Here is a 12,500-nt window from a genome sequence, read left to right on the forward strand (position 1 = left end):
CCAATATGATTTCGTTAGTCATATAATTAAGCTATCTATATTATTCTGATTGGTCCTTTGGTTAAACTCTGGTTTTTCCATTCAAATCAGCCGTTCACAACACTCTAATTGGTCATTAAGATAGTCTGTCCATAACACACTGACTGGCCATTCACTTAAACTACCCATAACACTTTGATTGGTCCATATGATTTTAACAGATTATTTAATCAAGCTTTTTATAACACCTTGATTGGTTATTTGATTAACGTCTCGATAATCCTTTGATTGGACGTCTAATTAAGCTGTTCATAGCAGACTGACTGGTTATTTAGAATCTCGCTGGAACTCTATGTGTAAGTAGGCTGAACCTCGCGTTAATAATATCCTGATTGACAATTCTCTCTCTCTCTCTCTCTCTCTCTCTCTCTCTCTCTCTCTCTCTCTCACACACACACACACACACACACACACAGACACACACACACGCCTCGTTCTTATCGTATCCCTTAGAGATGGCGTTCTATCGTCTCTGATTCTTATCCTAATAGAGCACTACATGTTGTCATTATTCTTTATGTATTATGTATCACTTCTCAATTCATTACACTTGAATTTTGCTCTTATTCCAGACTTGGTTATTTCTTTTCTGTCTTGAAGAAGCCGGATTACTAGGGCAACGTTTGAGAGCCCTGTTCATATTATGGAATATCATAAACAAGAATTTCTACGCCTTAAATACATCTTTTTTCTCCAATTCTAGATCTCTCTTGCTATGGTATTTCTGTATAAAACTGAGAAAATGTATTTGAACTTATAATTTCCAAGTGTCACTTATTTTTCTTATGTTTCTTGAGGTAAATTCATTAAGATTCATCTCTCAAGAGCATAGAATTTCTTGATTTAACATGACTTCTTGCTTGCAAGCACATCCATCAATATGGTCTTTGTGACGCGTTCTTATGTGATGATTCGACTATAGCATCATGAATGAGCCAACAGCTGATCTCCCAACAAATTTCTCATTTTGAAACGGAATGTTCCTATCTCCCTCTCTGAATACTCGACTCTCCAATAGTTCCAGCGCTCTGATTGGTCCTCACACGAATAGTTCCGGGACTCTGAATGGCTGGCTGAACCTCCTTTCCGATATTCTGATGGGACAGGTTTGGCGAGGGATTCTGTACGTCCGAGTCACATGTTCGAACGAAGTTGTTGTGGTGAGTTCGAAGCAATGAAGCGATCGGTATTTGGGTGCTTTGCTTGACGCTAAATGAAAAAAAAAAAAAGTCATAAATAAATCCCTATCAGCCTTTGATCTTTATTTGATCATTAATTCCCTATATACAGATGCACTAATCAAGGCTTAATTAATCAGTTTATTAAGAGGAGTAATGTTCATTCATGGCACAGAATTATATATAGGAAGTAATTATCATTGCTCGTTTTCCCTCCAACGAAGCTTCAAACTAACCCCAAGGGCACCGGAAATGAGCGAATGAATCAGTTCCTCCCAGATATGAGCCACCGTCCGTGAAGAGGAAGATTCCCTCGAGGCTTGGATCATATTGTATGCATGGCTTGTCCACTTTTACCTCACTGATCTGTGGGTATCTGATACATCTACTACGATCACAATCAGTCTCAATTGACCGAATGGTCAATTGCTGTTTGAATTCTACTGTATTCCACTGTATTCTGTTTTCCTGTGGCAAGCAAACTACTGCTGTGTGTTTTAATCGTTATATGAGGTCATTGAGGGTAGTCCAGAGGTGTGTGTAAAAAGAGATTTTTTTTGTGATATGTAGAATGATTTTGTGACTTAGATAAACGGTCGAATTGGAATATCTAAGTAGGAAAAGTCTGATAAGACAGAATCCAAAGGAGGTGAAATAGACTTGAACATGGTTGACGTGCATGTAATGTGTATGTCTTACAAGAACTTCGCAAGGTGTGTGTGGGTATGTGTACGTATAATCACCCATGTGTAATGACCTATTTATACAGCACGGGGCAGGCGTTCTACACTCATGGGGCCTCATATGCGAAACACTTTTGACTATCATGCAACTTTTTTTTTTAAAAACTTTTGTATGCTACAAGCATTCGCAATGTGTGTGTGTGTGTGTGTGTGTGTGTGTGTGTGTGTGTGTGTGTGTGTGTGTGTGTGTGTGTAGGAGTGAATGGCAATGCATCTCCTCTGACTATGTAAAACTGAGCTTCTTCACTTACGACGAATCAGCTCACAATGCAGGAAGTGTGGTGCATGTCTTGAGTCATCCATCATTGGTTGCATTACACATTGCACAAGTGAGGTAGTACGTTGAAGCTCTGTATACTTATGTTGCAAGAAGGCTTACGCTCTCGACCTTCACACAACAGAGGTGAGAATTACAGATAATTCAGTCCTCTCTCCACCTTTCTCTTTCTTCTTCTTCTTCTTCTTCTTCTTCTTCTTCTTCTTCTTCATCATCATTTGTTTTTCCTTCCTCTTTTTCTTCTTCTTATCCTTCTCCTTCATCATCGTTTTTCTTCCTCCTCTTCTTGTTTTGGAATTCCCTTATCTCCACAATTTCTCCTCTGCTCACCACCACATCAATACGTCCGTGGGCTCCCCCGACCCATCAAATACCTTGAGATATTTCAGGGGAACAGCAACACTTATGGAGATATCTTTGATAAACAAAAACACTTAGAGAAATAAAGAGAGAGGCTTAGAGAACATTAATGATGAAGAGACAGGCTTAGAGAACATTTATGATGAAGAGAGAGGCTTAGAGAGCATCTATGATGAAGAGAAAGGCTTAGAGAGGCATTTCAAATAAACATTGATGTCTAAGGAGGCATTTCAAATCAACATTGAGATCTAAGGAGGCATTTCAAATCAACATTGATGTCTAAGGAGGCATTTATGGTAAAACAGAGATATCTAAAGAGGCATTTTGGAAAAGATTAGAAATCTAAGGAGGCATTTATAGTGAACAGACATATCTACCACTAACAATATATCTCTCATAGGTAGCGTTTCAAGCCAGTATACGTATAACTGATCTTTTCATATATATTTTTCCTAAATAATTAACCAGCCAACCATCTGACCAATCCACCAACTAACTCACTAACCAACCATCTAACCAATCAACCAACTAACCAACCAACAACCAACTAACCAAGCAACTAAAGAACTAACTTACCAACCAACATACTAACTAACCAACCAACCAACTTAGCAACTAACCAACCAACCACCTGACCAACCAACCAACCAAACAGCCAACCAAGCAAACAAGGTTCTCTTTCATGTATACATAGGCTGGAGAGAGAGAGAGAGAGAGAGAGAGAGAGAGAGAGAGAGAGAGAGAGAGAGAGAGAGAGAGAGAGAGAGAGGTTATGAGGGATGATGCTTGGTGCTCTCATACATTAATCCCTCATTAATCTCACAACAAGAATGAGATGAAATTTTCTTGCTTTTTCTTCTTTTTAAGTGTTTCTCCCCCCCCACCCCCCCCTGGTCGTAGATTTACCGCTGCTCATCTACGATCAGCGGCGGGTGGTGTAAATGATTTACAGGTACTAAGGAGAGCGGACAAATGCCTCAGCATATGCGCAAAACTGTTGTAATAAGTGGATCTCATTTCTCTCTCTCTCTCTCTCTCTCTCTCTCTCTCTCTCTCTCTCTCTCTCTCTCTCTCTCTCTCTCTCTCTCTCTCTCTCTCTATCTATATATATATATATATATATATATATATATATATATATATATATATATATATATATATATATATATGTGTGTGTGTGTGTGTGTGTGTGTGTGTGTGGTGCTTCGTTCACTGATTACATTTTCCCTGATAAATATGTTTTAATAAAGCATCCAATTATCTAATCGTAATTTATATGCGACACACAATCTCTGTACGATTTCCTCTCTAACAATTTATCATAAAAAAAGTCTGGAACATAATTACATACGACTCAGTTGCACTGTTCCCAATTATTTTGTACTGATTTACTCTGGCATTACCAATTTTCAAACACTTCCCCCCCCCCCCGAAATGAGGGTGCAATACATCTGTAATTGTGAGGACAATTAACAGGTTCGTCAAGGAGCCATTTGCAAGGACATAGCTACAACTTTTCTCTCTTCTGATTGGTCGATATCGTCAGCATTCTTCCTTAGTTCTCTAAGCTTCAAATGACTTCCCAAATATAATCCTCGTCATCGAAGGTAATCATTGATTTATGTAATCTATAAGGATGCAGTAATATAATCTCAGGAATAGATTATCTTATCACTATCATTTTTGAGTAACAGTGTCATTTACAGCTTCGATTATTTTAAAAGTAATTATTTTGATGGCTTCCACTTTAGCCTAATTAACGAAGAACACATACAGAATTTTTCTCTCTTTTATTATTGTTGATGATTCACACACACACACACACACACACACACACACACACACACACACACAGTGTCACAGACTCTATAACAACATCTCCCGCTATATCACTATATACAATTCACGCTACTTTAAGATGTTCAAAATATTCAAACCTTCAAGAAATGATAGATACTTTGATAGATACTACTTTTTTTCTATAGTGGTCCATCTGTCTAACTTCTCCTCCCAACAGAACTTTGAGTAACTGTGGAAATTTTCAACCATCGTGAAATCCCTCTTTTACATTTTCCTTTTAAGCCATTATCTATCGAGTTGAAAATTAATATCCATAAATAGAAAGACATTCTGTAATGATATGTTGTCGGCATATCATTTGCATTATGCCCTGTCGTGTAGTAAATTTATCTAATTTAGAGAATTAGACACGGCTCGTAAATTGGAGACTAAATAGTGAAAATGAAAAGTTGATCTTATGTCACAGGCTAAACACTGTGATAAACTGTTTAATTCTTAGTTTCACAGACTTTCATTATATATATATATATATATATATATATATATATATATATATATATATATATATATATATATATATATATATATATAACCACAGAGTTCCTTATTTGTTATTATCTCTTTATAGAACGTTGAACCTATGTCCAAGCATGTGAATAACTAGCTTGATAATGATGAATGAACGATTTAAAGTGTATAATGAGCTTTCCGACAGCTCCTATAGATTATACCACAACAGCCAATTTGCAGAATATCCTGATCTATTCATCACAGCCTCACAATAAATCCAGTGCTTGTAATACCTTGGGGATTTCCATTTAGTGAGGAGAGTGGATTACGACAGATTGTAATTCAGAGATTTACGAGTCTGAACGAGTGGGAATAGATACACTAATTGAGTTTTTGTACGCCCAGTATCATTTCTTTTTATAGTCGTGTGAATTTATCCTTTTTATTATACATTTTTAGACTTTTTTTTTTTCATTCGCCTAATTTTTTTTTTTGGGGGAAGGGATTGATGGAAAGGGGTTTTGGGCATGGCCTGATATGGACTGATGTTGGGAAAGGTCTTACCCATTGATGAGATTCCCTTTAGATTAGGCATTCAAGTGCTCGTAAGAGAATACATGCCAAAATAAGTCCAAAAAAGTATCTGCCAAAATAAGCTCCCCCCCAAAAAAGTATCTGCAATGTGTCTGTCATTCGTTTCCAGAACTGGCTACACTGCTGACGATGGTGGCGTTGGAAACACTGAGCTTTAAGGGTCGCTGCTGCATGGGAATGAGACTTTTACACTCAAGTTACTTGTGTGTGGTTACGCCAGAAACATTTTCGGAACCTTGTCGACTTCCACCACATAAGAGCAGCGCGCTTTCATTTTGTGTGTGTGTGTGTGTGTGTGTGTGTGTGTGTGTGTGTGTGTTTTCTCTATGTACCATCCAACCTTGGAGGTTCCAAATCATTTAGTTAGGAGATCCAATCCAACAAGAGAGAGACAGGATAAAAGAGCATACAAACTCCCTCTTTCCACACCCTTTCTCCTCCAGGAAAGAACTCGGCTGCACATCACTCCTCTCACCAGTGAACTTGCTGAACAGAAATGAACATAACATATGTACAGCAATGTTCAATACTGTATAGTACTTTAGATTATATATGTATATATGGTCTCTTTTTTTCTCTTTTTTCTTCAAAATGCTGTTCTTTTTTTCCAGAGGTAAATGTACATTGTGTGTTTCATTAGTGTAGACATAACTCTGGTTTGATATACATATTCTATCCCTGTGCTGAAATGGGTCTTTCTAGCTCATAGTAATTCCCTCAATATGTGCTCATTGTAGCATCTCATTTTTGAGTCACTTCGCATTGCATTTCTCCTTTCCTAATCCCCTTTGTTCCCCAATTCCAAACAAGGCTTATTTTCCTCATTCTTTCAGCCAATTACTTTCTTTTTTTTTCTCAAAGTCATATAACAATCTCATCGCAGACGATGACGGAAAACACTAAAACGACCCGAATGAAATTCAGAATTTCACTCGTTATTCAAAGCCTTTTTCTCAGGCAGCAGTAATTAATATGATATATGAGAAGGGAGCGTTTTGCGATACTATTAATTACTGAGACAAAGAGTCATGTTGGCTGGCATCCAGCCAGCGGTGGGTAGACGAACTTACACTGCAACAAATCGTAGAAATAAAACTCGTAGATGAACTTCTGTTGTATTAATGAGTGGAGGAACTTGCATTGTATTAATGAGTGAACGAACATGCATTGTATTAATGAGTGGACGAACTTGCATTGTATCAATCAGTGGGGAAAAAATCGTAGACGACCTTGTAGTAAATCGTGGAAAAGTTCGTGGAATATTGCAGGTATCGTAAGATGCAAGAAGTCATCCATCGTAACTTAGTATTGATATCACAAGAGAGATGTGAGTCATTAAAACATCTAGAGAGCACGGGAGGTAGTTTAGCTGTGTCTAGAAATGTTGTGTGCTCTCTCTCTCTCTCTCTCTCTCTCTCTCTCTCTCTCCCCAAGGCACTGCCCCTCTCACCAGGACACTCACCTCTCCCGTCTCTGCTCTCCTCCAGGGCACGGCGCAGGTGCAGAACGTAACGCAGGGCGTCTTCCTGGTGGGGGACTCACTGGTGCTGCAGAAGGTCGGGCGGCGTCAGGCAGGGCAGTACACTTGTTCCGCCACCAACCCGCTCAGCACGGCCACCAGCCCTCCAGTCACCCTCAGGATCAAGTGTGAGTTTTGAGACCATCGGTCTTCTTACGTCACCCTCCACACGTCATCCTCCACACATCACCCTCCATACGTCAACCTCCATACGTCCCCGTCTACAGGTCACCCTCCACACGTCACCCTCCACACATCACCCTCCATACGTCACCCTCCACACGTCACCCTCAGGATCAAACATGTGTTGCCTCCTGCACCCCTTGTTTGCTGTAACCTCGCTCTGTACCGTACTCCCTGTACTGTCCTTCAGTGTGTAATGCTTCAGTCTGACGTGTACTGGGGGCTGTACCCACTGTACCCACCTCTACTGTAGCTTATCCTCTGATCACTGAGAGGAAATTATAACATACGAGAGTTGACCAATATTTCACACATCTCAGTATAAAGAGAAAATATTTCGTAAATGATAAAAACATATATATATATATATATATATATATATATATATATATATATATATATATATATATATATATATATATTAAAGGGAAGCCTGGTTCGTTTCTTGTGTCGAGTGGACGCAAAAGAAGCAGTTCCCTGATGAACTCTGAACCTGACTCAAGGCTGGTTGAACTATATCACAGCAGAGCTCTGACTCAAGCTTCGATGAGCTGCATCAACGGAGGCCCCTGACTCAAGCCAGAGGGAGCTGTATCACAGTAAGAATCTGACTCAAGTCTAGAGGAGCTATGAACCTGAGTCAAGCCCGGATGAGCTATGAACCTGAGTCAAGCCTTGACGAGCTATGAACCTGAGTCAAGCCTCGACGAGCTGTGAACCTGAGTCAAGCCTCGATGAGCTGTGAACCTGAGTCAAACCTCGACGAGCTATGAACCTGAGTCAAGCCTTGACGAGCTATGAACCTGAGTCAAGCCTCGACGAGCTGTGAACCTGAGTCAAGCCTCGAGGAGCTATGAACCTGAGTCAAGCCTCGATGAGCTGTGAACCCGACCCAAGCCTCGATGAGGTACATCACACGAGAAACCTTGACTCAACTCTCGAGACAGAAGTGGGGTGAAACGATCCCAGGAATGTGTTAATTAATGTGCTGCTTCCCTCCCGGGCCCCCCGGAACACCGCCAGCAGCCGTGGCCCGATCACTCAATTATCGGGGGAATTTACACTCACTCTGTAAACCACCTCGCCATTATCTGGCAGGTCATGCCATCACCACGGAACCTGAGTCTCCTTCACTTATATATATATATATATATATATATATATATATATATATATATATATATATATATATATATATATATATATATATATATATACTTGCTTACGTATTCCACTGTTATGAGACAAGGCCAGGATCCGTCGACACAAGAGCTTCATCAGAACTCATGTCCACTGTTTAGCTGTCGTATATAGCGCACCAAAACCACATTTCCCCAAACTAAAGCCAGAAAGACCCTTCCATAGCCTCCCCTGACCGCTTCATACACCATGGTTCAGCCTACTGGCAGCAGGCCACACCTTGCTCTATGCTCCATCTTTCCAATTCGTTCTCTATCTCGTGCACGCCTCACACCCTCCTGCATGTTCAAACCTCGATCACTCAAAGCGTTTTTCATTCCATCCTTCCCCGCTTCTACTTGGCTCCTCCAACACTGTCATAATCAGCATCTCATCACTCATCTTTTCCATATGTCCAAACCATTTCTGAGTAAATTCATCGTTTTCTTGTATCCTCTGCTCTTGTACGAAGCGAGTACATCCATGTCTCCCTCAGACACACCGGAATGCCTCACATCACCCACCACCTACTTCATCTACGACAAGCCCATCAACATCACCTGCACAGTCTCCTCCTACCCAGCCGTCAGATCCATCCAGTGGCAGTGGAATAACAGCAACGAGGTCATCCTGACTCAGCCCACCAGCGAATCGGTGGATCGCGCCTCAGCGCAGCTGACGGTCCGCCCTGTGCAGAGCCCCGAGGACCGCGCACTCTCCTGCTGGGCTGTCAACGAGATGGGAAAGCAGACCCAACCGTGCGGTTTCTCCGTCAAGGTGGCGAGTAAGTATACATATGTACATAGTGAGGCGAGTATCGAAGGTGTGTGTGTGTGTGTGTGTAAGATGCATTTAAGAACCGCTAGCGAACGGAAGACATGAATTGTCAAAGCGCTTTCGTATATTACACATCGTGAATCTTACGACTGCATTATACGAAAGCGCTTGACACCTTTGCTGCCAATGCATCCTTATTCGCACTCCGGATATCATCCGTGAGCCAGATATCATGAGTATTCTTATATATCATATCAACTGTGGCTTGGGAGAAGTGAGACACGCCCTACGTGTGTTTCTTGTTAACGTTTCCGATTCTGTGGTCACAGAGACGCCTCTCCCTCTCTCGTCGTGTCGCCTGGCCAACATCACAGCCTCTTCGCTGAGCCTCACCTGCCAGAGGCCAGATGTCGCTGCCGTAGGTACTACGCTCTACAGAGCCGAGGTGAGTGTGATCATCACAAGGATCTACGTAAACAGAGTATGGGTGCGAATGGGCTCTACAGAGCTGTATTCAAGTGTTGGTATTGTCGAGTTCTTTCTACCAGGCCAGTCGCTCTAGAGGGTCCGCTGTCTTTCGATGGTTCTCTATAGAGCTCTTGTGTGTGTGTGTGTGTGTGTGTGTGTGTGTGTGTGTTAACAGCCAGCTCCCGTAATTATGGCTCCGTGGTTGACTAGGGTGGTGATGACGATTCAGAAAGCAAGTAGATGATACCAGAAGGAAACGTATGTCATAGGAATGCAACATGATGGGGCGGCGACCGGCAATCCTCTCCTCCTGGATTACCACTGCCCTCAAAGTAGAAAAAAGGAAATGTAGAAAACGGAATGAACTACCTCAGATATACTTCCGAAGAATAAAAGATCTTAACAAAGTATTGCACCGACTGACACAACTATCCACGAAAACGAATCTCAAATCGACTCATATGGTATTGAATACCTTTAAAGGAAGAGATTAAACCCTTCACTCTCCCACCCTGACAACACAAAAATGTAATCTCCAGTCTGCATATCGGATCAGCTGACATAATACTACGGATAATACACCCAAACCCTACTGTATTTAGATGAAGTTTTGGCAATACTCATACCGCCAAATCTCTTTACAATATTCATTTCGACAAAATTTCCAGCTGGTCCAGAATTCCAAGAAGCAATCTCAGGTTGTGCGTTGCTTTCTAAGCAGTCAACCCGCGGTGAAATTTTCATTAGCGTTCTCGCCCAGTGAGGCCCCACAAATGCGTTCGAAGATAATGAAATTCCCTAATGTGAGTTTTCGACTCTGATATGGCGAAGTTGAAGAGTCTACCAATGTATATTAGTGCCGCGTCGAGTATCACTTCAACACTCGCTCCTCGAGTAATTGAAGGTGGGCAGAAGTGTTTATCATCATTGATGATGAGGTTAGACACATGATTGTCATTAATGATCCTTCTACAGGTAGTTAGGAAGACGATAATCTCTTTTTTTTTTTTTTTCACATATACACCCGCTTGCTCGAGCGAGTTTGAGGGAGGAACATGTGAATAATGGCATTATCTGCACAAGCCCTATTCAAAGGTAGTGATTGTAATAACGTATAATAAAAATAACTATAATGATAATAATGATAATTAGTAATAATAGTGATGATAATAATAATTAAAACTATAATGATAAAATGATGATAATGATTATAATGATAATAATGATAATAATACTGATGATAATAATAATGATAATGATGATGATTACAATAATAATAACATTGATAATAACAATAATTATGATAATGGCAATAGTCATGAGAATTATTAATGTCATTCAACATAAAACAATTATAGTAATGATACCTAGAGCAAAAATAATTGCAACGATAATCGGTTTTGTTCAACAACTGTTATATTTTATTTACCAACTATAAAAAGTAAATATATATATATATGCCTTATTGTATTCGTCATCAAATATGCAGTAATACATTACACAACGCATTTAGGCGTATGTTCAATAGCCCAAATGATACACAGTCCATTTTTTTTTAAAGGAAAATGTAATTCAGTCAAATACGATTACATACAGAAATGAAAAAGAGATGATCTTTTTCCCTACCTGAACATGGATGAGTGGGGGGGGGGGGGCGAAAGATACGAGTTATTGCCTTATCTGTTAAGGTAAAATTAGTAGTTTAGGATCGTCACTTTAAGCCTTTACAGAAGTAAATAAAAATGGCATCTTTAGCCATTTCCGACAGTTGATTCGGAGGTACAAAACAAGGAGATGTCACAGGCCTGTAGTGATCAGGGTTAAGAGGATCAGGGAAAAAACGTGAGGCCTTTTCCAATACCACGGCACAAGCTGGCAGAAATACTTGTGGATATGAGCCGAAACAAGCTATGCCACACCTCATCTAGCTATTCCTAGCAGTCGAAATGCATTTTGATCTTGATGTCAGGTGAAATAATACATATAGTCCGTGTTTACCATGCAATAGCTGGGGCATTAATGCCCTCGTGGAGCAGACAAAGAAAAAATAATAGATTGATGGATAGATAGATAGATAGATAGATAGATTAATAGATAGATAGGTAGATAGAAAGATAGATTAATAGATAGATAGATAGATAATATAGAAAGATAGATTAATAGATAGATAGATAGACATTGTAAATCCTTGATTCTGGACTTCCATAAAGTGGTGGCATATATTCCAGCCCCTCTTTCGGCTCGTACTTTTGGGCCTCCGAGGTTTACGGATCAAGGAAGAAGAAGTGTGTTGCGTCAGGTCAACCATGGGATGAGGCGTTGGTGGGTTCAGTCGTCCCTTACCTCGCCATAGTCATTATGGGGGATCAGCTCGTCTGTTTCCGGTCAGGTGTCCAAACTTTGAGTGGATGGAGCCATTTGTGTGTGTGTGTGTGTGTGTGTGTGTGTGTGTGTGTGTGTGTGTGTGTGTGTGTGTGTTCATTTATTATTCATCATTGTTCCAAGACCCATTTCTATGACTATTGGTCTGTTAATTCTGGTCTGTTACCCAGAACTTTTTATAAGGGTTTCTGCAGCCTAAGGCTGCTCTCCTTCCAGTAGGAGGGACAGATGGACTCCTTTGAAGTTAGAAGCTCCTAGAGGAGAGTGTATTCTGTTTCGTCAATTGACCAAAGTACTACACCCCTGTGTCCCTACAGGTGTACTGCTCTCTACTTCTCTTTACGTGTACGACACCTCTTCCTTAGGTGTATTACACCCCCTGCCTCCTTCTTCTCTCCCCTTCTCCCAGGTATGCTACACCCCTACTTCCCTTCCCCCTTCCCTGGGTGTATTAATCCCCTTCTTTCCTCTTTCCCATCACCTCAGGTGTA

General features: G+C 40.6%; 1 protein-coding gene across 2 annotated transcripts in view; it reads left to right on the forward strand.

Moving 5' to 3' along the window:
- Positions 1-12,500, forward strand: part of LOC139755633 (B-cell receptor CD22-like) — a 125,418-nt gene that overhangs the window by 103,700 nt on the left and 9,218 nt on the right. For both annotated transcript variants that reach the window (XM_071674223.1, XM_071674224.1), the window contains exons 9-12: positions 6,989-7,148; positions 8,879-9,166; positions 9,489-9,604; positions 12,496-12,500. The exon at positions 12,496-12,500 is cut by the window's right edge and continues 176 nt beyond it. In XM_071674223.1, the coding sequence (XP_071530324.1) occupies positions 6,989-7,148; positions 8,879-9,166; positions 9,489-9,604; positions 12,496-12,500 (569 nt within the window). The remainder of the gene's footprint in view (positions 1-6,988; positions 7,149-8,878; positions 9,167-9,488; positions 9,605-12,495) is intronic.

Source organism: Panulirus ornatus, chromosome 19 (assembly GCF_036320965.1).
Source record: "Panulirus ornatus isolate Po-2019 chromosome 19, ASM3632096v1, whole genome shotgun sequence".
Lineage (NCBI taxonomy): Eukaryota > Metazoa > Arthropoda > Malacostraca > Decapoda > Palinuridae > Panulirus > Panulirus ornatus.